We start from the raw sequence: 27,647 nt of genomic DNA on the forward strand, positions 1-27,647 counted from the left end.
TTGATTATCTTATTTATATATCTAGTTAATGGCACCATACAATCGAGGTTAATGTTGTTTGATTATCTTATTTATATATCTAGTTAATGGCACCATACAATCGAGGTTAATGTTGTTTGATTATCTTATTTATATATCTAGTTAATGGCACCATACAATCGAGGTTAATGTTGTTTGATTATCTTATTTATATATCTAGTTAATGGCACCATACAATCGAGGTTAATGTTGTTTGATTATCTTATTTATATATCTAGTTAATGGCACCATACAATCGAGGTTAATGTTGTTTGATTATCTTAATTATATATCTAGTTAATGGCACCATACAATCGAGGTTAATGTTGTTTGATTATCTTATCTATATATCTAGTTAATGGCACCATACAATCGAGGTTATTATACCTTGTAAACAACCATATCTACAGTTACGACCAACATATTGAGATGAGCTTTGAACTAAACTTTCTCTGCCATATAGTCTCACCTTGACTGTTACTAGAATACATCTTTAAGGAGATATGAGGCGAATATCCAAGACAAAATGTGCCAATGGGACATGTCATAATGTCTTTCACTCATATTATACCGATTGTTTATTACACAGGAGGTGAGAAAATTTGTTCCAATTTGCTTTGTCTGTTTTCTTACAGGGCAATGAGAACAACAATGCAACAGAGAAATTAGTTGATGAGAAAACAAAACAGCTTGAAGACTCTGGTTTGCTCTCCAGGATCACTCTGCAATTAAAGGGGCTGCTGGGTATCGAGGTAAACACACAGTCTTCGAGGAGATTCAGAGAATCCTTTTCTGAGTACCATCATCTAAAATGGGCAAAGTTTCAATAACGATTGCACGATCTTAGGCCTGTTTATTCTGGTAAACTTTTAACCACCTATCAACGCCCTTACAAATAAAACACGCACAAAAAAACGCATATACAAAAAAATATGTATCACCACATAAAAGAAAATGTTGGTTTATGGACCAGGAAGTGCATAGGGGATATAGGAAATGAACTGGTATACAATATGTATTTTTGAGCATACATGGAAATGAAGTTGCATACTACCTATACTTTCATTACAGGACGAAAATCTGCTAAAAGAATGTGTTGGTCTCGTAATGTTTCAACCATCTGTTACGATTATGAAGGAAGGCTCACAGGTAGGTATTAAATAACATACTAAATATGACAAGAACAAAATGTTTTTAATGAGAATATGTCCAATAAGGAATTACCTAAAACAGTAAATACACGTATCGCAGCCTATCGCAGTGGCCTCGTTCTTGCAACTCGCAGTGATAGGTTGTATATACAAATGTTGGTACAGAGACGGTACCGTAATGATAGAGATAATGGATGTGGCTATTACGAATTGGTGTGAGCGTGGTGGTGGGGGGGGGGGTGAGTTGAGTGATGGGGGATGGGTCTTTCTTCATTATCGACATTGATTATCCCTAAGTAAACAAACTTATGGCAGGAATTGATTAACAGCTGGACTCCATGAAGTGCGTCTTGACTAAGAGACTACCCTTACATATACTGTACGCCATTAAAAAGACAAAATCACTTAAAAACCATCAACTGTCAAGGTAACATGCATTCATTCATTCATAAATAACAGGAAACTCGTGTGGTGTACATTGTTTCCGGGTCTGTGAACATGGTCCAAAAAAATCAACAAGGCATACAGAAAACCGTCTACCGGTTCCATCCCGGAGAACTTCTTGGAGAAACCGCTGTGATGACAGAGGAGTCTCAGTCATATGCTATTAAGTCTGGGAAAAGTGGAGCAGTGATCGCCACCATAAGTGCTTCTAATTTCCACAGGTATTCTAGTAACAGTTTATGAATTAAATGCGCAACAAATCATAAGTCAATGATGACACAAAAATACAAATTAATTAAAATATCATTAATGAGCTCGGTCATGTCATTAAAACATATTATCTAAACAAAATCTCGTTTCGATTGCTCCAAAGAATAATAGACGAACACCCAGATGCTGCCATCCGAATTAGCCATTACGCAGTGAAGAGGATGTCAAAGTTCACCAGGCAGACCGATTTTACTCTCGAATGGGGATATTTGGAGTACAGTCAAGTGCTCTTCAAGTAAGGTTTCTTCACATTAACCTTAGACATAATATTGCACACATCACCATTCTATGACACATTTCAAATGGAGTAGGGTTTCTTCACTTAACCTTGGATATTATATTACTCCCTTTATCATTCAATGACTTCTTCACCCTGCAGAGTCCAAGCCGTTCTTTCTCATTCCAGAATGTTGTTTTTCTTTCATCTGATAGCCGAGATGATCATGCAGACACCATATTCATGGTTCTTTCTCATTCCAGAATGTTGTTTTTCTTTCATCTGATAGCCGAGATGATCATGCAGACACCATATTCATGGTTTTTTTCTCATTCCAGAATGTTGTTTTTCTTTCACCTGATAGCCGAGATGATCATGCAGACACCATATTCATGGTTCTTTCTCATTCCAGAATGTTGTTTTTCTTTCATCTGATAGCCGAGATGATCATGCAGACACCATATTCATGGTTCTTTCTCATTCCAGAATGTTGTTTTTCTTTCATCTGATAGCCGAGATGATCATGCAGACACCATATTCATGGTTCTTTCTCATTCCAGAATGTTGTTTTTCTTTCATCTGATAGCCGAGATGATCATGCAGACACCATATTCATGGTTCTTTCTCATTCCAGAATGTTGTTTTTCTTTCATCTGATAGCCGAGATGATCATGCAGACACCATATTCATGGTTCTTTCTCATTCCAGAATGTTGTTTTTCTTTCATCTGATAGCCGAGATGATCATGCAGACACCATATTCATGGTTCTTTCTCATTCCAGAATGTTGTTTTTCTTTCATCTGATAGCCGAGATGATCATGCAGACACCATATTCATGGTTCTTTTTCATTCCAGAATGTTGTTTTTCTTTCATCTGATAGCCGAGATGATCATGCAGACACCATATTCATGGTTCTTTCTCATTCCAGAATGTTGTTTTTCTTTCACCTGATAGCCGAGATGATCATGCAGACACCATATTCATGGTTCTTTCTCATTCCAGAATGTTGTTTTTCTTTCATCTGATAGCCGAGATGATCATGCAGACACCATATTCATGGTTCTTTCTCATTCCAGAATGTTGTTTTTCTTTCATCTGATAGCCGAGATGATCATGCAGACACCATATTCATGGTTCTTTCTCATTCCAGAATGTTGTTTTTCTTTCATCTGATAGCCGAGATGATCATGCAGACACCATATTCATGGTTCTTTCTCATTCCAGAATGTTGTTTTTCTTTCATCTAATAGCCGAGATGATCATGCAGACACCATATTCATGGTTCTTTGTGGACGCTTGCGATCTGTAGTGACAAGAGATGACGGATCCAAGCATATTGTTGAGGAGTTTGGAAAGGGCAGCTTGGTTGGTCTAGACGAAGTCCTCACCGGGAAAACAAGATTATCAACCGTGCACGCTATCAGGTGAGCTCCTCTAACCGGTACCTTTCCTATATCTTAGAGATGCTTGCGATAAATACCTCCTAACGTTAATGATGACGACTTTCCTGTTACGTTGACAGACAGGAAAATCATAAGTCACACCCGTTGTTGCATTTGACTCATGTGTTGTCATAGTGATACAGGGCAACAGTGGCGTAGGAAGGTACTTTTGAGTAGGGGGGGGGGGCTGAAGACTGATGGCCGGCCTGGGGGAGGGGTCTAAGGGGAGGGGGTGTCCCCCTCCCCTTTGGATTTTTTTTTGCATTTCCAGGTGGCCTCAGATGCAATTTGGTGCAATATAGCACACTTCAACACCCACTCCATTTTGTAAATAATTTTGCATTTTCACCTGGCCTCAGATGCAATTTGGTGCTCCAAATGAGATTTTTTTCTGATTTGGAAGTGAAAAAGGGGTTTCTGACTTGCTGAGCGGGGAGGGGGGGGGGGGCGGAATGATACTTCCGCCCCCATATTTTTCACTGGGGGGGGGGGCTGGCGCCCCCCAGTCCCCCGGTTTCTACGCCCTTGCAGGGCAATACATGTGTCAAATTTGTACTTTCTCTTCGGTTGAATAATTTGTTATCATAGTGATACAGGGCAATAAGTGTGACGGATATGTACTTTCTCTTCGGTTGACTAATGTGTTATCATAGTGATACAGGGCAAAACATGTGACCCATTTTTACTTTTTCTTAGGTTGACTAATGTGTTATCACAGTGATACAGGACAATGAGTGTGACAGATGTATACTTTCTCTTCGGTTTCCTTTCATTAATAACAGTGTTTTTGCTAAATATAATATCAGTATTACAGGTAATGTTAGAATCTCTACTGAAGTCTAGCAACATTACGTGCAGATCCCGATCCTATTCAAACTAAAGGCACAAATAGACAAGTCAGAAGGAGCTAAAGGCACAAATAGACAAGTCAGCAGGAGCAGTATTCAAGCTCTGGATTAAGGTGGTTCTTCACTTTGATATAACTGTTTTCATATCATCGACGCAAAAAGCTCAAGAAGTTTCGATAATTCTTACAAAATTATAAAAGTTCAGTTATTACAACTTTATCCTGTTAAAGGGACACTGAGTTTACCAAGATTCCGAACGGGACTTTGAGTTACATTAAGAGAAAGTTTCCGAGCAGTGTTACTGGTAGAGTGATGCAAACAGTCGGCAATAGGCTATCGACTATCATCAAGGAGAACAAGAAAGAAGATGACAGAGATGATGGTAAGTATTCACAAAGTACTTGAGAAATAGTAACCCTTAAAAGAATATTGACTCCTTAGTTTGAGATGATATGAGGTCAGATGCCATACAGTGTCCAATATCTTAACCTTTAAAAGAGTATTGATTCCTTAAATTGAAATGATATCAGTTCAGATGCCATACAGTGTCCGATATCTTAACCTTTAAAAGAATATTGATACCTTAATATGAGCTGATATGAGTTCAGATGCCATACAGTGTCCGATATCTAAACCTTTAAAAGAATATTGACTCCTTAATTTAAAATTATATGAGTTCAGATGCCATACAGTTTCCGATATCTTCATCTAATTTACACAAGACCTCATGACTTGACTTTTGTGATGGATATGCTGATATTTTCATGGACAAGTAACAATGTCGTTAAATAGTTGAAGAAAAATGTTTTACACGTATTGTATGCAACATGCGTATGTATATGTTAGCACGACACCTCCGATGCTCCTCAACTGTGTGTACAATATGTATGCTGCCCCTCAACTGTGGGTACATTATGTATGCTGCCCCTCAGTTGTGTGTACATTAAGTATGCTGCCCCTCAACTGTGTGTACAGTATGTATGCTGCCCCTCAACTGTGAATGCATTATGTGTTCTGCCCCTCAACTGTGTACGTTATATGCTGCCCCTCAACTGTATACAGTATGTCTGCTGCCCCTCAACTGTGTGTACTGTGTGTATGCTGTCCCTCAAATGTGTGTGTACAGTATGTATGCTGCCCCTCAACTGTGTGTACAGTATGTATGCTGCCCCTCAACTGTGTGTACAGTATGTATGCTGCCCCTCAACTGTGTGTACATTATATGCTGCCCATCAACTGTGTATACATTATGTATTCTGCCCCTCAACTGTGTGTACGTTATATGCTGCCCTCAACTGTGTGTACATTTTATGCTGCCCCTCAACTGTGTATACATTATGTATTCTGCCCCTCAACTGTGTGTACAGTATGTATGCTGCCCCTCAACTGTGTATACATTATGTATTCTGCCCCTCAACTGTGTGTACAGTATGTATGCTGCCCCTCAACTGTGTGTGTGTACAGTATGTATGCTGCCCCTCAACTGTGTGTACAGTATGTATGCTGCCCCTCAACTGTGTGTATAGTATGTATGCTGCCTCTCAACTGTGTATACGTTATGTATTCTGCCCCTCAACTGTGTGTACGTTATATGCTGCCCCTCAACTGTGTGTACAGTATGTATGCTGCCCCTCAACTGTGTGTACTGTGTGTATGCTGCCCCTCAAATGTGTGTGTACAGTATGTATGCTTCCCCTCAACTGTGTGTACAGTATGTATGTTTAGTGATGGTAGTATTACTGTTATAATAAAAATCCTAAATATATGCTTTACACGATTCTCTTTTCCCTTTTGCAGCTGCTCAGCAAAGGCAGAATTTATCCACAATTGTATTGGTACCAATGTCCAATGCGGTTCCTATATCGGTGTTTTCGAGGGAATTGGCTCTCAGACTTTCCCAAATAGGTAACCTTCTTCTACCTTGTGCTGGTACTCCCACGACATACCCAAAATGTGTACATATATATTCATATTTACAACGTAATCTAGTAGTAATGTATTCCACCGATATGGCGTCATCATATTATCCTTGGATTTAGTGAAATAGACGAATAGTAGTTTTCCCAAGAAAAAAACACGTCTAAGACTCATTCTCTCTTGCTGTTACTTGAATGAATGAATGATTTGATTGCAATCAAAATGTGTGTCTGTACTGAATTAGATGCATGTCTTGCATGCAACCATATGGAGCTCTCTATAGTGAGTTACTTGAATGTAATCAGATGGGTTCTCAGAAATGATAAACTGGCATCTACCTAAGAAGATTTTATTCTGAATCGTTTTCATATATCCATAGCAGCTGCGTAGGAGTTAGTCCGTCTTGACTACAAACGCAGTAGAAAATTCTCCATTATAGCTGCAACCAACGAAGTCTCTTTACAGCAAGCTATACGTGCTATATCAAAAGAGGCTTTCTCCACTGAGTATAATGCAAGCCAATGAGCTCATATATAATTAATTACTGTTAACAATGCACATGGTTGCTGCCTTACAAACACAAACATATAAGTGAAATTCTACAATTAGTTAATTTTTAAAAATCCACCAATACTTGTCCATCATACACCCCATCCTCTACCACTAAAAAATTAATTTTGCACAATTTCCTAACAATCTCTCTGTTTAAATTTCATTCCAGGATCAACAAAGAGGATTACCAGCAGAGAAGTTGCACATTTTCTGGGCAATGGTCGACTTGAAAAGTAATCTATTCTCATACTTTACTTAGCGTTAGCAATTTAGCGTTTAAAGGAATAAGAAATTTTCACATCGACAACTGACGTCTGTAAATATACCGGTATATGCTACCATCTTCTCTGTCAGCATTTAATCAATAAAACGTTTAAAAGCAGCGATAAAGTAACTGTTGCATATAGGATATAGCTTATCTAAATAGTTTTACGAACTCAAGTATATGCCCATATTGTTAGTTAAACTTAGTGAAAATGTTACAATGTTGATTCTTAATGCGTGTTACGTGTCAGGAAATAAATTGAAATTCATTTTCATCAGTGTTGTTTGGCATTATGTCAAAAATAAAACAGTATTTGAAACCCTTTTTTGTTCTATAATTCGAGAGCGCTAGTTTCCTCTTTTGCAAATTTATTTTTGTTCACAGTGGACATAATACTTAAAGTAGCAGGCTACGTTTGCAACTTTGCATCTCGTCTCATCCGAAACTACTTATCGTACAACAAGTCCCCTGAGACGAACATAGCCTACTTTGCACATATGGAACGTGAAAAAAAGTTACTGTCAATCAACTGCAAATGATAACTATCCGCAAACTGTCCAAATGAAGAGAAACAGCATGTTTCTTTTTTGTTTGTATCAAATTGCTCCAATATCTGTAGTGAATCTGTAGTGAAACATGTACGAAATCGAAGTCGGAAAGGTTTCGTTTACACCAATGTAAGCTGTGTGAAATTAGTTATTTTCACGAATCATATTTGACAGCTTATCAGTAAAATCTTGTAGACCTAGGTTCACTGAACAGTTAATTGAATTGCTTATTTGAGTACACTGGGGTGTAAATGAAATTTGCTAACCTAGATATCAGATGCTTCAGTATCCATGAAGGTCATGTGTTATCTTTTATTAAATTTAATTAGATGATTTCTACTCTATCACTTTGATTCTGCCTTGTGTTGTTTGTCAAAATGTATAACTTCCTTAGAAGAAGAAGATGGTGGAAAAAGAGAGAACGCAACAAAACTCTGCGAAACAGTTTTTCAAGCAATTAACGTCAACACAATGTTAATTGCCTGATATGATTTCTGTTACGTTACAACAGGACACAAAAACTACAACTGACGAGCTGGATAAATCAACAGGAAGATACACACGATACGATTTTATTGCAAACGGATGACACGGTCACTGAATGGACTAAATTATGTTTTAGACAAGTAAGTAACTGTCTTAGATTTTGGAACTCAGGATTAATCGGGCATGGTGTGGTTGAGAAAAGCCCACTAAATGTTTTGTATAATTGTCCGGTATAAGGGAAGAGCAGCACTATGTTAGATGAATTTATAAGCTTAGTTCTGTAAAGGAAAATAATAAATACATGGTTTAAATTGAACTATGTTTGTTGATATTTCCCCCTATGAAAGTACCTTAACATGGATTCATGATACTTTAGGTTTGGCTTACTGAGTTAAACACCTCTTGGAATCAAATACCCGAGAACTGGAGAGCATAAGAGATCTATGGAACTAAAAGTAGCTGTTTGAGTTTGATTTAAATTGCCCCTTCAAATCTGTAAGGATTGGGAATCCAACTTTATCGGAGGGCGCCTGTAGACTATAGTAATGAATGTTGGTATATTAAAGGATTTGGAATCCAACTATCTGAGGGTGCTTACAGACTATAGCAATGAATGTTGGAATATGTATGGATTGGGAATCCAACTTTATGAAAGGGTGCTTACAGACTATAGCAATGAATGTTGGAATATGTATGGATTGGGAATCCAACTTTATGAAAGGGTGCTTACAAACTATGAAGGAAGTCAAAATGTACAGCTGTGAGATATCTATGTCAATAAATATGTTTGGTCCAAGTTTGTTATAGTACCGTAAAATGCTTAAAGACGATTGTCCGTTTTGTTTGTAAAAGTTTATTGGCATATTCTTTCAAAGGGTGACCTTATTCTTCTGATGGAGGTGGTAGATCGAGAACCAAATGAAATAGGTGAGATGGAAAAAGAATTGGATCTTTTGCAGATTGGAACACAAAGAGAACTGGTGCTCTTGCACAAAAAAACAAACGGGACGTACAAAGACCCCGTGGGTACGGCAGAGTGGTTGAATGCCAGAGAATGGTGTCACAGAGTCCATCATATTCGTTGTCCGGATCGGTTTATGGTCAGAGGCAATTCGGCTATGAAACATTTGGATACCGGAGATACAGACGTGACCGATGACGTAGGTCGATTGTCTCGGTATTTAACGGGAACATCTGTTGGACTCGTTTTGGGTGGAGGTGGTGCCAGGTTAGTGATATATCGGACTATACATGCTACGTAAAGTCTCAGTACGTGTTTGCCAAATTTTAACTTCGACCTTTCCAGTTTACTGCACTAGAATTTTAGTGAAAATGACACCGTTCTATGCAATTTTCATATCAATATTCATTATTTTTATTGAGTTTTGTGTCGTTAAACATTTGAGCTGAATAAATTTCGCCAGATTTATTAACGAGTCTGTAGATTCTACAAACTTCAATAAAAAATTTGCAAGCCCCGATCAACAGATCATGCGCCAATCAGAAATCTCTGTTTTGTTTACGACCGTTGGGCCTAGGACTACTTTCACTTTCGTGACTAGCCTGTGTTAGGTCCCTTCCCTTGAATGGTATCTTTCTTTCGGTCTTACCGGTGTAGCTTGGGAAATTTCCTTCCATTGCAATGAATAAACGGGTGTTTTCAGACGTGGAATTGGGTAAAAAAGGGGGAGGGGGGGGGGCGATACGAGTATATATAGTTTATATTTGGGTAATGAACATGCTGACATGGGCGGTCGCAGTGATTTTACGGTAAATAGTTCGCGCCATAAGGGCAACAGAAAATACATTTCTCCCTTTTGTTTGCAACAGCTTTCTCCATTAACATTAAACCCACCTCGTCAGAGTGCATTTAGAATAAGAAACATTGAATCTGCTTCGGAAGTTTGTTTTCCGAAATTCATCAGTAACACGTATTCAGACTTTAACGTAAACTGGAGTACACTTCAAACCAGTCTGGTCGACTCAGTTGTCATGGCAATGCAGCACATTAAACATATCAGTTTTTCCTTATAGACCGTACGAAACAAATATGAAATATGTCAAAGGTCAAAGTATGAACACACTCTATACACAATAAAAGCAACCGAATCAGAAATTAAAAAAACACTATTTAGATCTGCTTGGACTAATCACTTCCCCAACTTAAGAAAACAAAAGTCTGTTAAGACTGAATTTCGATTTATCTTAAAATAAATATGACAACTTTTACTATTTCTTTACAGGGGATTGTCACATGTTGGATTCATCAAAGCTATGCTGGAATCGGATATACCGATTGATATGATTGGAGGAACCAGCATCGGGTCTTTTGTGGGAGCATGCTATTCTAGCAATACGAACTTGACATCACTTGAAAAAATGGCCAGACTGTTATGCAAGAGAATGAATTCTATTCTGCAGTTAGCGTTGGATCTAACCTACCCTTACCTTGCAATGTTCTCTGGTAACGAAATATATATTTCTGTTTTGACTGTTTTACCTTTTTACGTACAGTTGTACGGCTTTGTGGAAAGCAAGAAAGATATTTCACAATGACCTTCCGCTTAACTTCTCCCTCCATTTCCTGGGAAACTTAGGTAATAATTCCATCTTTTAATTGTTTTCCAACAAAAATGTCACCTCACCATTATCCGTAACTTCAAACCTTTCCTTCTATCAGGGAGAGGATTCAACAATATCATTCGAGAAGTTCTTGGTGAGAGAAAGATTGAAGACCTTTGGATTCCGTATTTCTGTGTAACAACCGACATAACTGATTCCAAAAAGAGAGTCCATTCAAATGGTAACATTTATTTTTCTACTGTGTATGTGGCGAATATGCATCGCACCGCCCTCTCTTACATTTAATGTTATCAAATGTCTTAGAGTAAAGTGATGTATTAGATCTTAATGCTCTTAAAAAGCTGTAGACCACGTACAGCACTAAGCCGTTCTAAAAGGGAGAGCAAGGGGAAGGATAGGTGGAACGAAAATTAAGTCTGTGTCACCCAGGGAGTCACAGGGAGAGAATAAACAAGATGCACACATTGTGAATGTAATTCCTGCGTGTGTAGCATAAACACCTTGTCTCCTGCCTTCCATCGTGGGTAAATTAAACAAGAAAATGCGATTAAAGTATACCAATGAGAATGGTATTGTTCTCCCCTAGGTTCTCTTTGGCGGTATGTTCGATCAAGCATGTCCTTGGCAGGCTACTTTCCACCTCTCTGTGATCCAAAGGACAAACACCTGCTCCTTGACGGTGGCTACGTCAGCAACCTCCCAGGTATAAAGATCAACCAGATAACCTATTAAATTTAGTTATGCATAGAATGCATGTGAAGTATACCAACTATTGGCCGAGTATGATAACACCATCATCTCAAAACAAAGTCCAGGCAGGGGTCGAGTCTGTAAATGCGTGCGTGAGGTGGAGGTGGGCGGTAATGCGGATTGGATAGCCCTGGGCGTCAAGTTTAGATAGATAGATAACTGTAATGTCCATTTCAGTTTCAAACAAACACGGAAATAATTTCCCGTCTACAGTAAACATAAAACAGTAGTGAATACAAACAAAACCATACAATAACAAGCTATCATTGAACAACTACGAGAAAAAAACTTAATAAGCAGAACCAGAACAGTAACAGAAGCAGCACAGAGAGCTGCAAGTGCAAGTGACAGATCACACGTTTAGCGGATGGTGTGCGATCATGCCGTGCAACTTCGTTGGGGGGGGGGGGGGACGTCTCTGAGGTAGGGTGACTCTCTGGACTTATTGCGGTGACTCAGTATCGGTCTCTAGGAGGAGCTGTTCATCTCTGGGGGTGGGTCGTCACAGGGCTTCACTGCAGTGACAAGCATGGACGTAACAACAGGGCTATTTCGATATAGTAAATGTAATTGTCAAACACTTCATTGTTTTTCTTATAACCTAGCTTATGTTTCATTTAGTAAAAAGTATTACTGTCATTGATCACGTTGACAGTTTGTATTAGAACCGAATCTTCAATGTGTTCATAACGCAAAGTGCTGCTTCTACGTACAATATGCATTACCACACGACTTGACATATTACGTAGTATCATTGTGTCTGTTAACAACTAACTAGATAACAGAGGGTTTGGTTTTTGTTATTTTACACTAAGGTAGACACTTATTACATCGTGCATACATTACATAAGAAATACATCGCTATATACTATGTGACTTTCTACATAGTTGAGGTAATGAAAGCTCGGGGCGCTGGTGTGATACTTGCTGTTGACGTTGGTGGTGTAAGCGAGACTGACTTCTTTGATTTCGGTGATGACATTTCTGGTTGGTGGATGCTTTGGAATAAATGGAATCCTATGAAACATAAACCAAAGGTAATCTACATTGCAACAAATGTTTATTGATTTTATTTTATTGGCGGACCAGATTCAAATCAGATTCAGATATCGATATGACTGTACTGTAAACTTGCGATCTGGATCAACTATTTATGTATTCTTATAGCTCAGAACCTGATCTCAACTTAAGACCTGATCCTGACGTTGAGATCCCGACAAGGTTGTGAACTGAATGTTAATCTGACCAGTCCATTTGACCATGATCTGATCTCGAAACCCGAATTAACCCCGATTTCAGAACAAGAATGTATTGCATAATGAATTCAGACACTATTTTAGGTTCTACTTTTTGGTGAAGATATAACTTGACTGTTTTGTTAAACTAATTGAGATGTAGATCAATAGTCATGCCTCGTTGTTACCTGATCTCGCCAGCTGCATGTTAGCATCATGTCGAACATCGTGATTGCTGTGTACGCTTAATTAGGTCTGGATCATTATAGGTGCTGACAGAGGTCGGTCTCATCTCGATATCTGGGTCTGATCCGAGATCTGAGATGGGAATCATGTCCAAGTCTGGTGTTTATTTAGTTAGAAAACCACAATTAAGATGAATTAAATGATATGTGCCCCACAAACCCAGGTCTATTCAGGAACCTCTCACGTAGCTATGGCTATGGCTGAGATATGAAGTCTTTTACTTGTTGTTTTATGTGGTCCTTGCATAATGACGTAGATATCGTTAAATAGCTGATATTATGCTTTCATATTTAAAATTGTTTAATGAACATTGCAAGCCAGAGGCTTAATAAATGTCCACTGATCACGATTAACCCTTTGTTTTTAGTCTCAGCATTGTATACACGATTATCATTAACAAAGGTATACGGTTACATCTGTTCCCTGGATTCACTACATACGTGAGAGTAATTACTTGACAGACAATTAGAGTATACGTCATTGATAAATATATTCTGTTTATAAATGCGTGATGATTTTGAAATTATAGATTCCAGATTTGCCCGAGATTCACAACAGATTGTCTTACGTAGCCAATAACAGTATGCGCAACATGGATGATACTTCATATCACTACGTGAGACCCGACATTGTAAGGTAAATCACCTGATACCAACATTAATGAAGATATCATAATTACATTAATCAAACTGAAATCCTAAATGAACAGGAAAACATTTGTAAATCTTCCTTTATATTTATAACTGACCCTTTCTGTTTAATCTGTGCATGGGTATCAAGAGCATCATATCATTAAAGGAATACAATTAGGAATAAAAGAAATAATGAATTTCAGGGGTATTTCATAATCAATGGCGGCTTATTGTGCATGGTGGTAAGGCCTTAGGAGCCGACCTTCAAAGCGAGCGTATTCAGTCAAACAGGGAGCGGTTAACTTAAAACTCGAATATTAGAGGTTTTCGAGCTTACTGATTGATATAAATTGTCGTTGACACCTGCCTTCGTTATTCCTTTATGTGAGACTTGATATGGCAAAGTAAATTAAGAAAGGTAAAGGATAAAATAATGTAATTCTAAGATTGTACAAATGTCTTCCACGAAGTATATAACTATATTAAGTGAGACTTAATATGGGAAGGTAAATTAAGAAAGGTAAGGGAGGAAATAATTTAATTCTAAGGTTGTATGAATGTCTTCCACGAAGTATATAACTATATTAAGTAAGACTTGATATGGCAAAGTAAATTAAGAAAGGTAAAGGATGAAATAATTTAATTCTAAGGTTGTACGAATGTCTTCCACGAAGTATATAACTATATTAAGTGAGACTTAATATGGGAAGGTAAATTAAGAAAGGTAAAGGATGAAATAACTTAATTCTAAGATTTTATGAATGTCTTCCACGAAGTATATAACTATATTAAGTGAGACTTGATATGGCAAAGTAAATTAAGAAAGGTAAAGGATGAAATAATTTAATTCTAAGATGGTACGAATGTCTTCCACGAAGTATACAACATGCATCAGACGAGGTTATGAGGACAGGTTGGTTCTTCTTTGCAATGTCTTCATTTCTTTACATAATTTGCCTCTACCTATTCCTCTTCAGCTTTGGTTTGACAATGTTTGATAAATACGAAGAAATTCGAGATCGAGGATACGTCAAGGGAACTCAGATATTCAGAGGAATGCCAAACTTCCAGATTCACAAAAGTAAATCAGAATGGCAGGCTAAGAGCACGAACGATGACGTAAGTTATATATAAGATATATATAAGACAAGGTGCGGACATTTCATAACACTCTGCTTATCCTAATATATATATATATATATATATATATATATATATATATATATATATATATATATAGGGATAACTATTATATATATAGGAATATATATATATATATATATATATATATATATATATATATATATAGTTGGTTGGTTGGCGTCTATCTTGGCGCAGAGTGCTCTATGTCCAGTGGACAGAGCGGAATATGATCAGTTGTCTGACGATCGCTAAAACGCGTGAAACTCCGAGTTACAACTACTAGTGTTCCACTAGTCTCAACTAGTATCAACACACACACACACACACATATATATATATATATATATATATATATATATAAATGAAAATCGTAATGAGTTGGAAAATCAAGAACAGTGAAAAAACTTTCAGCCTCCACCGGGATTCGAACCACGGGCCTCCCGCTCTGTACGCGGACACCCTAACCACTAGGCTATGGACGCTGATTGTATGTCCAGAGGTTCGAAACCGGTAAGGAAGATCGTAATTCCACTGTAGGCGTTTGTCACCTATATCGAACAATACTAGTTCTGTTTTTGGTGACATATTTTGCCCTACTCTAGAGATCAAACATGATGCTATCCAACTCGAAAATCATTTGTGACTCCTAAAGCCGGATCTCGAAGGAGATACTTTGAACAGACTTTATGTTAAAGCAATGGAGGTAAACGACAAAGGCAAATGAATATATATATAAATGAAAATCGTAATGAGTTGGAAAATCAAGAACAGTGAAAAAACTTTCAGCCTCCACCGGGATTCGAACCACGGGCCTCCCGCTCTGTACGCGGACACCCTATCCACTAGGCTATGGACGCTGATTGTATGTCCAGAGGTTCGAAACCGGTAAGGAAGATCGTAATTCCACTGTAGGCGTTTGTCACCTATATCGAACAATACTAGTTCTGTTTTTGGTGACATATTTTGCCCTACTCTAGAGATCAAACATGATGCTATCCAACTCGAAAATCATTTGTGACTCCTAAAGCCGGATCTCGAAAGAGATACTTTGAACAGACTTTATGTTAAAGCAATGGAGGTAAACGACAAAGGCAAATGAATATATATATAAATGAAAATCGTAATGAGTTGGAAAATCAAGAACAGTGAAAAAACTTTCAGCCTCCACCGGGATTCGAACCACGGGCCTCCCGCTCTGTACGCGGACACCCTAACCACTAGGCTATGGACGCTGATTGTATGTCCAGAGGTTCGAAACCGGTAAGGAAGATCGTAATTCCACTGTAGGCGTTTGTCACCTATATCGAACAATACTAGTTCTGTTTTTGGTGACATATTTTGCCCTACTCTAGAGATCAAACATGATGCTATCCAACTCGAAAATCATTTGTGACTCCTAAAGCCGGATCTCGAAAGAGATACTTTGAACAGACTTTATGTTAAAGCAATGGAGGTAAACGACAAAGGCAAATGAATATATATATAAATGAAAATCGTAATGAGTTGGAAAATCAAGAACAGTGAAAAAACTTTCAGCCTCCACCGGGATTCGAACCACGGGCCTCCCGCTCTGTACGCGGACACCCTAACCACTAGGCTATGGACGCTGATTGTATGTCCAGAGGTTCGAAACCGGTAAGGAAGATCGTAATTCCACTGTAGGCGTTTGTCACCTATATCGAACAATACTAGTTCTGTTTTTGGTGACATATTTTGCCCTACTCTAGAGATCAAACATGATGCTATCCAACTCGAAAATCATTTGTGACTCCTAAAGCCGGATCTCGATATATATATATATATATATATATATATATATATATATATATATATATATATATATATATATATATATATATATATATATATATATATATATATATATATATATATCTTTGGCAGAGTGCTCTACGTCCGATGGACACAGCGAAGTATAGGTGGGAATGAGTTAATGACTAGTGGAACACTGGTAGTTGTTACTCAGAGTTTTACGCGTTTGCGCGATCATCAGAAAAACTTGTCAGTCGTGGTAATTTTGCATTCAGCCGGTGAGAATTAGTTCACCACTAAGGAGCTCTTCCCCACGCGTTTTTTTCAAACACACACTAAGAAGATATCAGCAAATCTTCTTTATAAAGTTCTCCATTCATCTCTGGATTTTCCATAATGGTTCTTGTTACTACTGAAGACAGTAGGAGGAACTTGGAGGTAATTGCTATTAGCACAATCTTATTTTTAGAACTACTTAAATAGTCCTATATAATATTCTAAATGCACCTTAGAATGCACATATTTGACTTTGAAGATTCTCTTTTTTTCTGGGTAAGGATTCCCGGACCCTCTATAGAGGAATCAATTTCATCAACCCAAGTGCCGTCATCCTTTTAAAATTCTTCTAAACCTTCCACAATAGTTCAGCCCGTACCTTACGCAGTCGGGATATTTTTAAATTTCGTCCCTCCCCTAACCTTTGAAATCCTGTGCAGGCCATTGTTCAAAATTAGTTCGAATTTGCAATCATATTTGGGCTACCAAACTCGACGGTCACAGCAGACATCTGCGTAATTAATACTTTCGCCAAAATATATAAACACCATTACCAGAAACGATGCAAGTAGGCAAATACTTGAAATTGAAAATGTTCACAATTTTACTTGAATGTATTTGCTTCATTAGATCCTCACCGAAAAGCTCCATTCAGTTATCCATGCAGTGACCAAGTTTGAACATCTCCATAATGAAGACTACGAAACCGGTAATTCAGTTTGCTATAAACGTTAGACTTACTAATTGTTTGAAATTTAGTTGTAATCAAGTTGTTTTTCTAACAAAAATGTAACAAATAATTAAGCATATATGGTCAAAATATAAGGCATTATTTGATAAAATGGGAGTAGAATATTATGATGTGAAAGACAATATAATCAATGAAGGGGAAATTGCATTTAATAGACCACATTATAAGTATTTGAGTGAAATAAGTGTAACTTTAAAAGTCTTTTATTTTTGGTTGTCTATGTTTTAGATGAAGAGGATGATCCAATGCTTACAACATAAGATCTCCTGTCGGATACCGGAGCTTGGAGTCGTGATTCGTATAGTCCACATTTTCTAATTGAAGTTACCAACGCTTGAAACAAACCGAACGTTTTATTAATTGTTCCATTTATCCAACAACGTACCTGGCGAAAATGTCAATATTAAAATTATTATTCTTATTGATGGCAAATATATTAAAACGCAATTTGACCATTTTAATAAGAAGCAACTGGAATTATAGGAAAATAACATATATGTTCTAATTAGAAGAAATCATGGAATTGTGCTTTTACTGAAGGGTAAATAGACGTCAGAAGTTTTGGATACACATTTTATTTGTAAAGATAATTTTGATTGCGGCTTAAAGTGGTATCATGAAGACACCAGATGCTAGATTGTTTTAGAATGACTACACATTCGCTTTATCTTCATTGTGAGTTATTGTAAGGCTGACTACTGAGGAAGGTTTAAACTGCCGATCAAGGAGTCCTTTCAAACTGGCAGTACGAAATCGAAAAAAGGCATAATGTATTGTTTGTGAGTAACCAATGTCTGTATAGCAGCTTTAATTGAGGATATTGTAGTCTGTTTCTTAATGTAAGGTAATGTGTAGTACCTGATGCAGTATATATCATGGTCAACATGTTAGTAGCTTGTAAGGTAATGTATAGTACCTAATGTAGTGTATAGCATCGTTAATCTCTTAGTAGCTTGTCCGATGTAAGATAATGTGTAGTACCCGATGCAGTGTAAAGCATTGTTAATCTCTTAGTAGCTTGTCCGATGTATGATAATGTGTAGTACCCTATATGCAGTGTAAAGCATTGTTAATCTCTTAGTAGCTTGTCCGATGTATGATAATGTGTAGTACCCTATATGCAGTGTAAAGCATTGTTAATCTCTTAGTAGCTTGTCCGATGTAAGATAATGTGTAGTACCCTATATGCAGTGTAAAGCATTGTTAATCTCTTAGTAGCTTGTCCGATGTATGATAATGTGTAGTACCCTATATGCAGTGTAAAGCATTGTTAATATCTTAGTAGCTTGTCCGATGTAAGATAATGTGTAGTACCCTATATGCAGTGTAAAGCATTGTTAATCTCTTAGTAGCTTGTCCGATGTATGATAATGTGTAGTACCCTATATGCAGTGTAAAGCATTGTTAATCTCTTAGTAGCTTGTCCGATGTAAGATAATGTGTAGTACCCTATGCAGTGTAAAGCATTGTTAATCTCTTAGTAGCTTGTCCGATGTATGATAATGTGTAGTACCCTATATGCAGTGTAAAGCATTGTTAATCTCTTAGTAGCTTGTCCGATGTATGATAATGTGTAGTACCCTATATGCAGTGTAAAGCATTGTTAATCTTTTAGTAGCTTGTCCGATGTATGATAATGTGTAGTACCCTATATGCAGTGTAAAGCATTGTTAATCTCTTAGTAGCTTGTCCGATGTATGATAATGTGTAGTACCCTATATGCAGTGTAAAGCATTGTTAATCTCTTAGTAGCTTGTCCGATGTAAGATAATGTGTAGTACCCTATATGCAGTGTAAAGCATTGTTAATCTCTTAGTAGCTTGTCCGATGTATGATAATGTGTAGTACCCTATATGCAGTGTAAAGCATTGTTAATCTCTTAGTAGCTTGTCCGATGTATGATAATGTGTAGTACCCTATATGCAGTGTAAAGCATTGTTAATCTCTTAGTAGCTTGTCCGATGTAAGATAATGTGTAGTACCCTATATGCAGTGTAAAGCATTGTTAATCTCTTAGTAGCTTGTCCGATGTATGATAATGTGTAGTACCCTATATGCAGTGTAAAGCATTGTTAATCTCTTAGTAGCTTGTCCGATGTATGATAATGTGTAGTACCCTATATGCAGTGTAAAGCATTGTTAATCTCTTAGTAGCTTGTCCGATGTATGATAATGTGTAGTACCCTATATGCAGTGTAAAGCATTGTTAATCTCTTAGTAGCTTGTCCGATGTAAGATAATGTGTAGTACCCTATATGCAGTGTAAAGCATTGTTAATCTCTTAGTAGCTTGTCCGATGTATGATAATGTGTAGTACCCTATATGCAGTGTAAAGCATTGTTAATCTCTTAGTAGCTTGTCCGATGTAAGATAATGTGTAGTACCCTATATGCAGTGTAAAGCATTGTTAATCTCTTAGTAGTTTGTCCGATGTAAGGTAATGTGTAGGACCCGATGTAGTGTATAGCATGGTCAACCTATTAGTAGTTTGTCCAGTGTAAGTTAGTAGCTTTTCGGCTCATCTTCGTGGTGACATTATTCTGACATGGCCTCTCGGGGGGGGGGGGGAAGGGGGGCACATGGCTCAAATGATCTTGTTGAGGGATGAAATAATATCCTTTACATAGAGACTATGTGCAGTGAATTGTTTTGATATGTAATTTCTGCTCAAATCCTCACACAGGCGCCCGGGTTTGTGGTTGGGCGTTCAATTTCCAGTATAAATAAAACTATATACTGTGCATTTAGAGAACGTCTGGATCTTGGATGACAAACAAACATAATAAAGTGTTTAAACTGGAAGTAAAACTAACGACTACTCTGACCGCAATATACAGTTGCAATTTACACATTTACAGAGTAACGCTATTATTTTGTTACACAAACATTAACGAAACTGATGTTTGTAGTTTCATTACACCCATACCAAATGCATCGTACATTTTCTCCGCAGAGGTAGACTGTTCCTAAATACAGCAAAATCGAGGTCTTATAGTAATTGCTATGTGTCACTATTTGAAGAGACTTACGATTACTCTTTTAACAAACACTAACACTTCCTTAACTTTCGGCAGAAGGTTTATCAACACGATTACTGAGATCTGAGTTTCTCTGGTGAAAATGGGAATATAGCTATATACATTGATTTAATATGTATTCTGTGCCGATGAGTTGGAATATTGTGTGTATGAAATGACCACCAATATACATGTAAATAAAACATCGATGCGAAATGTTATATCTTAGGTTGTCTATAGTTACACGTATATTAATAATAACAGGAAAACAGCTATTGGATATCCGACATACAAATGCCAGTCCGGAAAACCAATGGCGCCTTTGTCAGGTACACCAAAGGTGATATAACGCACATACTGTTTTATAGAAAATTTCCCGAAGTACTAACAGAGTATGCGAATAGTTCCTATTCAGTCCCCACGATAAACGTTATACACGAACTTTGCAGTTCCAAGCATAAAAATAAACGACCCTCAGTTCCTAATTTGAAGTGTTCCTAACATGAACATTTTGTACGAACTTGATTCAGTAAGAGTGATAACCTAACGTTGAATACCTTACTACAGCAATGGTATATGTCTGGGATAATACATCATCTGTGGTCGTCAAACATATGCAATCACGCAATGATATTATTATTGATTGTCGCAATTGTCGCAGAGGTAAAGTGCGTGAGTCGATTCTGTCGTTTTGTGAAATAGAAAGACAGACCCTTCTCGAACACAGCCGAAATCTGTTATGAAAACTTTATACAACAAACACTTCAGACACTGTAGAAATAAACATATGTAGACCATGTTATATATGAGGGTTTCGTGACACATGACAATGATGAAGGGAAGTGATGGGGAGGGCAGGGTGGGGAACAGCTTGGTTCCTCGTTTTACAGAATTGTTTATGATGATTTAGATAATAATTACCACATTCAGGACAATATAGCGTAACTCGTATACTGCTGCAGCGAGCAGGCGCGGCGGAACGGGAAAATTATTGGGGGGGGGGGAGGGGCTAATGTGTGGAGACTATCTAAGCGGAGCGCCACCATCGGTTGGCGCGGAGCGTACAAGAAAATTTTCGTTTTTTCAAACCCCCAGATGGCCGGAAACGGCACTTCCCGAGTGTTTTATGCTGCGAATTCCTAGCCCTAAAATATGGGTCCCAAGCCTTCAATTTCTCAGATTGCACGTAAAAATCTGTAAAAAAACATTGTAATTTGTATATTCGATGGTGTTTTAAGAGAGTAGATATTACTCGTAGTGTACTCGCAAAGACGTTTTTGAGTGTAGTAAATTACTACTTGGATTGAAATGCCATAATTAAATAAATGCCAAAAAAAAGAAAAAACAGAAAGCATTTCTTAATGTCCCGTCATATGATTGATCGTAGAGTCCATTGTATATTCAACTTCTCTTTATTGAGTCTCTCCGAATACATTGCAACAACTATATGGAGGGTTTTAGCTATGGTCAAGAGGAACTTCAGTTTTCTGAAAGAGGACATTGTAATTAGGCTTTATAAGCAATTGGTTGGGCCTCATCTGGAGTATGCTGTGCAGGCTTGGAACCAATATTTTGCTAAGGATAAGGAAGTACTTGAAAAGGTCCAGAGGAGGGCTACTGGGATGATTAGTTCCTTAAAAAGTGTTCCTTATAATAGGCGGTTACAATTGTTGAATATCACCACACTGAAGCTTAGGAGGTTACGTGGGGACTTGATCCAGGTTTTCAAGATTGTGTAGGGTTTCGACAATTTATCCTTTACCGACTTTTTCATGTTTGCCAACAGTAGTTGTACCAGAGGTCATTTGTTTTAAACTCCAAAAGTCACATAGTAGGATTAACATTCGGCATAACTTTCTGTAATAGGGTTGTGAATGAGTGGAATGGTTTGCCTGAGAAAGTTGTACTTGCAATTATACAGAGCAATTCTCACGGTTTCGAATGAAATTTTCAAACATGTGTATTTTGTAAAATGATCCTGTGTGTTTCTTGTATGTTATCGAATCAGCTTGCTTCATTTGTATTTAGCTGAAACAAGGGAAGTGAAATGTTTTCTTGTTTTTTTTTTGTACTGACATTATTCAATAACACCAGACACATCATAAAACTAACTTACCTTCACGAAGTATTACTGCATTGTTTGCGAACCAATTTTTTTTGTTAGGCAACATTCTTATTCAGGGGTATGTTGAACAACTCTATATTCTCCCTGTAATAGGATATAGACATATTCATCATCAATCATGCCCTTGTGCTTTCAATTCCTCTTTTGTTAGATCAGAGCCTTTACTACTAACGATTACAAAAATGAAGCTGGAAATTTACTGAAACTCTCACAAAGCTTCCAATTTAAATCCACACACGGCTCCCCACAACCTATACTCAACAATTGTCATAAATCGAGAAATGTTCTCATTATGAACATCATGTATGCGTAGCATGTACCTTTGTTGTCTAAAATTCGAATTCCATTACTCTCCCGGAACAACCCTTTTGTTCTGTTTGTAATGTTATTAGGTCTTTCTATTCCCAACCTATTCATACCTATTAATCTCATAACTAATACAGTTCTGGAAGACTGGCACGCATCATGTGTGAGTTGCGCAACTACTTTTCATAATCATTTCTGAGATATTAGTACCGTGATTTGTACTTTTAACTGGCATGAAGTCCTTAAAAAACTTCAAATGCTGTATTATTTAACTTCGCCAATCGAACATCAAGAATATCCTCTCTTGTCACCATACTAGAGAGATACGCACGGAGTGGACTCACCGAGGGAGAGGTGGGGGTGGGGGTTATTCCCTATCTTTCCCTGCGAACAGTTTAAACGCAAATTTCTGGATAAATTTTCAACTCGTGCACCTTTGGCTAGGGTACGAAATGTCCAACACATGGAACGACATAATGTCAATAACCTCAATAATGTCTGCTGTTGGAAGAGCGGCGTGTTCAACAATGGCGAATGACTAACTTCGTTGTTTCGCTCACACATGATGAGGGCAAACGACTGCGTGCCGTATATGTTTTCCAGGATTCCATCAATACAATGTGGGATATTGGTTCCCAACTTTGAAACAAAATGTCAGTTAAAAGCAATAACAAAATCTCCAACACATACACATTCAAGTTCAAAACCTTTGTGTATATAGTGCCACTGATGTTATGAGAGATACAAATAGCCAGGTGAATCTGAAGTGTCAGTTCTGGTTGTGAATTCATATAGTCAAACTGGTAAGGATCAAGTTTGGTTAATTATAGCGTTAGGCCTGATGTTAATTACAACAAAGCCTTTGTATACGTGCCACTCAGAAAGCATTGAATACTCGACTGATTCAATTATTACCTCAGATGTATTTATATTCGTATAGGCCTACCCATCTTCAAATACTGTGATGAGATCTTCCAATCAAATCCACGTTGAGAATGGATGGTACAAAGGTGTCCATAATATTCGTCGAAATTTGTATCTTCGAAAGTTTCACGTTAGATGCGCCGCGCCATTTTTCGTGTCGACGGAGTGTAAAATACCAAGATCGTGGTCACTGCTTTTGTCAAAGGAAAACATCCTTTGGAAATGACCCAGGCATGGGTCAAAGGTCAAACGTATTTCCTCCCATGTCTCAATATTTAAACAACCTCACGCAGTATCTCAGCGAAATGGACCAAATTCTGTGTAAAATGATAGTGACCAAGCAGTTGGCACTCAAAATAACCGGGCGGTTTTTACAGTGTAGTACATTAGTTCAGCTGAAAAGTTTCTGATTTACATTGCAGCGATACCTCGTGTCAACGTCTCAAAATAATATTTGTATTTGTAAACTGGAACAGAATTTTTAACATGGCTACGATAATGTGAACGCCTGGACAGAATGCGATCTTTCAGTTGGTTTTAGCGAAATGTTGATATCATTTTTCCTGATTTCATTAGTCAGTAGTGTGCGTCTTCAACAATTCTAGGAAAGTATTGTAAGAATGGCGTTCAAAAGGAAAACCGGTAGTGCTCATAACGCATGCACGATCGCGGATGGGTTGTTTGGTTTTCACGAGTTTTGTTAGAATAGCAATAGACGTAGAGACCTTATGAGAATTAACGTCTTATGTGAAACCACGGTTCATAAATATATTTATTACGTCTATATGCTTTATAAGTGCCTATATATCAGTGTCACTGTTAGCCCCTATATCAGGGCCCAATGTTTTAACTAGAAATATTGAGGCGCAGTTCCCTACACGGCCACCCACTCGCCCCCGCCCCACAGTTGGTCCCTTTTGGCATGTAAAACAAATAATGATAACACAACCCTAACAATTAATTTACACCTATAAATTCGCCATATGGCTTCCACAAAGCATTATGTAAGCTATGGCTACCATCAGCAGGCCCTAGCGTGCTTTTATATTTTCAATATCCTGTGTAAAGCAACGAATAGAGCAGAGCTTATACTGTAACTTTAAGTCCTACTATTTCCCTACAATGTGATTTTACGGAACAGATTTTTTTCTGAAGTGTAAATTTCATGAGATCCTAAAATTAAGAATATGTAAAAGTAAGTTGGCCTGACGTTTCGATCCTAGCAGGATCTTCTTCAGAGCCTAAATGACAAGTACAGTAACAGAAGAGACAAAAAAAAAACGCACAGAAAACAGACAGGTTAATGAGCACGGTGAACACACAGAAATAGATGTAAGGGGATTAGTAGACAAGGGATGGAGAGAAGAAAGAAAGAAACCAACAGGGGAAGAGGAGAGGTAGGAGATAAACAGTGGAGGGACAAAGAGAGGATTTAAGGAACAGGGTAGGGAATAAACTGGAGAGGGACAAAGACAGAAAGGTGTGGAGAAAAAAGGAGGGGAAGAGAGCTGTGAGAGAATGAGTGAAAAGGGGGGAAGGGGAGGGAACAAGGGGAGAAGGAGTGGGGGACAGAAGAAAAGTTAGTCATGTCCTTTTTGAATGTTCAGCCCATGAGGTTCAATGGTGCGAAGGATCTGCATCCAGAGCCTCTCTCTGCTGATTCGTACTAGGTCAGGGCGGCTACCCAAGGATTCAATCCCCTGTAGGGACATGTCGTTAATGGTATGGTTGGAAAGGTTAAAATGTTCTCCAACTGGGGTCTCAGTCTTCGTGGTGTTGACTGTGGATCTGTGACCATTGAATCGCTTCTTGAGGGTGGTTTTGGTTTCGCCAACATACTGGATGCCGCAAACTCTACAAGAGATCAGATAGATGACATTGGTGGTAGTGCAAGTGATGTGACCCTTAGTCTTGTGTGTGAGTTGCATGCTGTGGCTGGTGATGGAATTGGATTCAACAATGTGGTGGCTGCAGACGATGTATCTCGAAGTACGATTACATTTGAAAGTACCATGCTAAATGGGTGTAGGGTTGGAAGTTAGATGTTGAACAGCAGCACGCACAAGAAGGTCTCATAGGTTGCGTGGTCGTCTGTAGGCGATGATGGGTTTTTCAGGGACAGCTCGTTGGAGTCTATCTGAAGTGAGGAGAATGTTGTGGTTGTTACAGGTGATTTTCTGAAGAGGAGGAAGATTTGGGTGGAAAGTAACAACCAGGGGCAGCTTGTTGTCGCAATCTCGTCCCTTTTTTTGTCCTTCACTACCAAAGTAGATGATTTGGAAAGGAAGCGGACTCTCGGAATGGCTTCACGCACCCTTCTGGCACTATGGCCCCTGGCAGTTAGGTGTTTTTCCAAAGCATCTGTATGGCGAATGAAAGAGTAATTGTTAGAGCAAATGCGACGAAGACGAAGTGCTTGACTGTAGGCAATTCCAGACTTGCAGTGACGGGGATGGCAGCTTGAAGATTGGAGATACTGTTGTGTGTCTGTGGGCTTGGTGTATAAGTCTGTAGAGAGAGAACCGTGTTCCTTGCGAACAGTCACATCGAGAAAGTTAACCTGTTGGTGAGAGTAATCAGAGGTGAATTTGATGGTGCTGTGGAAAGAATTGATGTGATTGATGAAGGTGATCAGGCTATCCTCATCACTGGTCCAAACGAAGAAGATGTCATCAATGTAGCGCCACTCAGATAAGGGGACGGCAGGGAGCTGTACTGAGCATGCGTTCTTCAAGGCTAGACATTTTTATTTTAAAATTAAGAATATTTAGAATCAACTTACAAGGCCTGGGAAGTGCCATTTCCGGCAATCTTGGAGGGAAACATATATTTACGCGCCAACTGATGGGGGCGCTCCGCTTAGATAGTGTCGTGATGGTCCCTTTTAAGAAATGGGACATCCTCCCCAACTTTCTTCAACAAGGCCCTGGAATAAACGCACATCATAGCTTCCCTGTGTAACATTTGGACGATACATAATGTTTCTCGATTTTCTTCAACCCCTAGAGATTCTGCAAATGTTACTGCCCTGAAGTCTTAATTTTATAGGTTTTTATGTTTCTGATTGCCCAGTGAATGCATTCGAAAGTGCTTCTTAAATGTGCTTAAAATACCATATGTGTGCATGTTGTAGACATTTGTATAACAAGATGGTTTTATTCTTGTGTGCTAAATTTCACCCGGATGTTAAATAAATAAGTCTTTCTTGATTTAAGACTAATCACTTGTCAGATGTGATATTTGTTAAAATTTTTTGACTGACATATCAATTCAGGGGCCAAACAGAAGCAAACTTAAAGATTTATAGATGTGAGTCCCCCCTGGCTCCCACCTGGGCCTCGTCCCGGACCCCATTAGAGACCCAAGGCTGGCCCTGGACCCCACCTGAAAAAGGCTTTGCACCAAGGCGCTCGCGGGGTGCGTTACGGGCATACTCCTTTAGTTTCATTCATGTTCATTTTATTTATGTTCCCCACTTTTGAATTTGGATTGACGCCAACGCCCTAATATTTAATGCTCTGGCGGAGCCCGTTATTATTGAGTCATGAGTAACCTTAGATCAGTTAATAGGAAGCGACCTTCATGCTTCGGTAACATGATATACACAATGTTTGGAATTGTTGTTGAACCGAAGTATTACGATAAGTTTAACTTCCTTCCCTTCAAACAGGAGGAAGAAAGCCCAGTATCTAGTTATGCATTAGTTCATGTTGCTAATTGCCCAATAGA

At 38.2% G+C, this 27,647-nt stretch overlaps 1 protein-coding gene across 5 annotated transcripts in view; it reads left to right on the plus strand.

The window, feature by feature from the left end:
* LOC139963758 (patatin-like phospholipase domain-containing protein 7) overlaps positions 1-20,770 on the plus strand; it is a 46,712-nt gene extending 25,942 nt beyond the window's left edge. For 3 of the 5 annotated variants that reach the window (XM_071964873.1, XM_071964874.1, XM_071964875.1), the window contains 18 exons: positions 654-770; positions 1,090-1,167; positions 1,629-1,834; positions 1,987-2,118; positions 3,353-3,526; positions 4,623-4,774; positions 6,190-6,297; positions 7,031-7,094; positions 8,186-8,300; positions 9,036-9,388; positions 10,404-10,624; positions 10,841-10,963; positions 11,330-11,446; positions 12,382-12,530; positions 13,504-13,610; positions 14,584-14,725; positions 17,426-17,504; positions 17,775-20,770. In XM_071964873.1, coding sequence (XP_071820974.1) covers positions 654-770; positions 1,090-1,167; positions 1,629-1,834; positions 1,987-2,118; positions 3,353-3,526; positions 4,623-4,774; positions 6,190-6,297; positions 7,031-7,094; positions 8,186-8,300; positions 9,036-9,388; positions 10,404-10,624; positions 10,841-10,963; positions 11,330-11,446; positions 12,382-12,530; positions 13,504-13,610; positions 14,584-14,725; positions 17,426-17,504; positions 17,775-17,806 — 2,469 coding nt within the window. In that variant the 3' untranslated portion in view covers positions 17,807-20,770. Of the gene's footprint in view, positions 1-653; positions 771-1,089; positions 1,168-1,628; positions 1,835-1,986; positions 2,119-3,352; positions 3,527-4,622; positions 4,775-6,189; positions 6,298-7,030; positions 7,095-8,185; positions 8,301-9,035; positions 9,389-10,403; positions 10,625-10,840; positions 10,964-11,329; positions 11,447-12,381; positions 12,531-13,503; positions 13,611-14,583; positions 14,726-17,425; positions 17,505-17,774 lie in introns of those variants that run through there. The other 2 variants (XR_011791749.1, XM_071964876.1) reach the window with 2 other exon arrangements.
* The last annotated feature ends 6,877 nt before the right edge of the window (positions 20,771-27,647 follow it).

Source organism: Apostichopus japonicus, chromosome 22 (genome assembly GCF_037975245.1).
Source record: "Apostichopus japonicus isolate 1M-3 chromosome 22, ASM3797524v1, whole genome shotgun sequence".
Taxonomy (NCBI): domain Eukaryota; kingdom Metazoa; phylum Echinodermata; class Holothuroidea; order Aspidochirotida; family Stichopodidae; genus Apostichopus; species Apostichopus japonicus.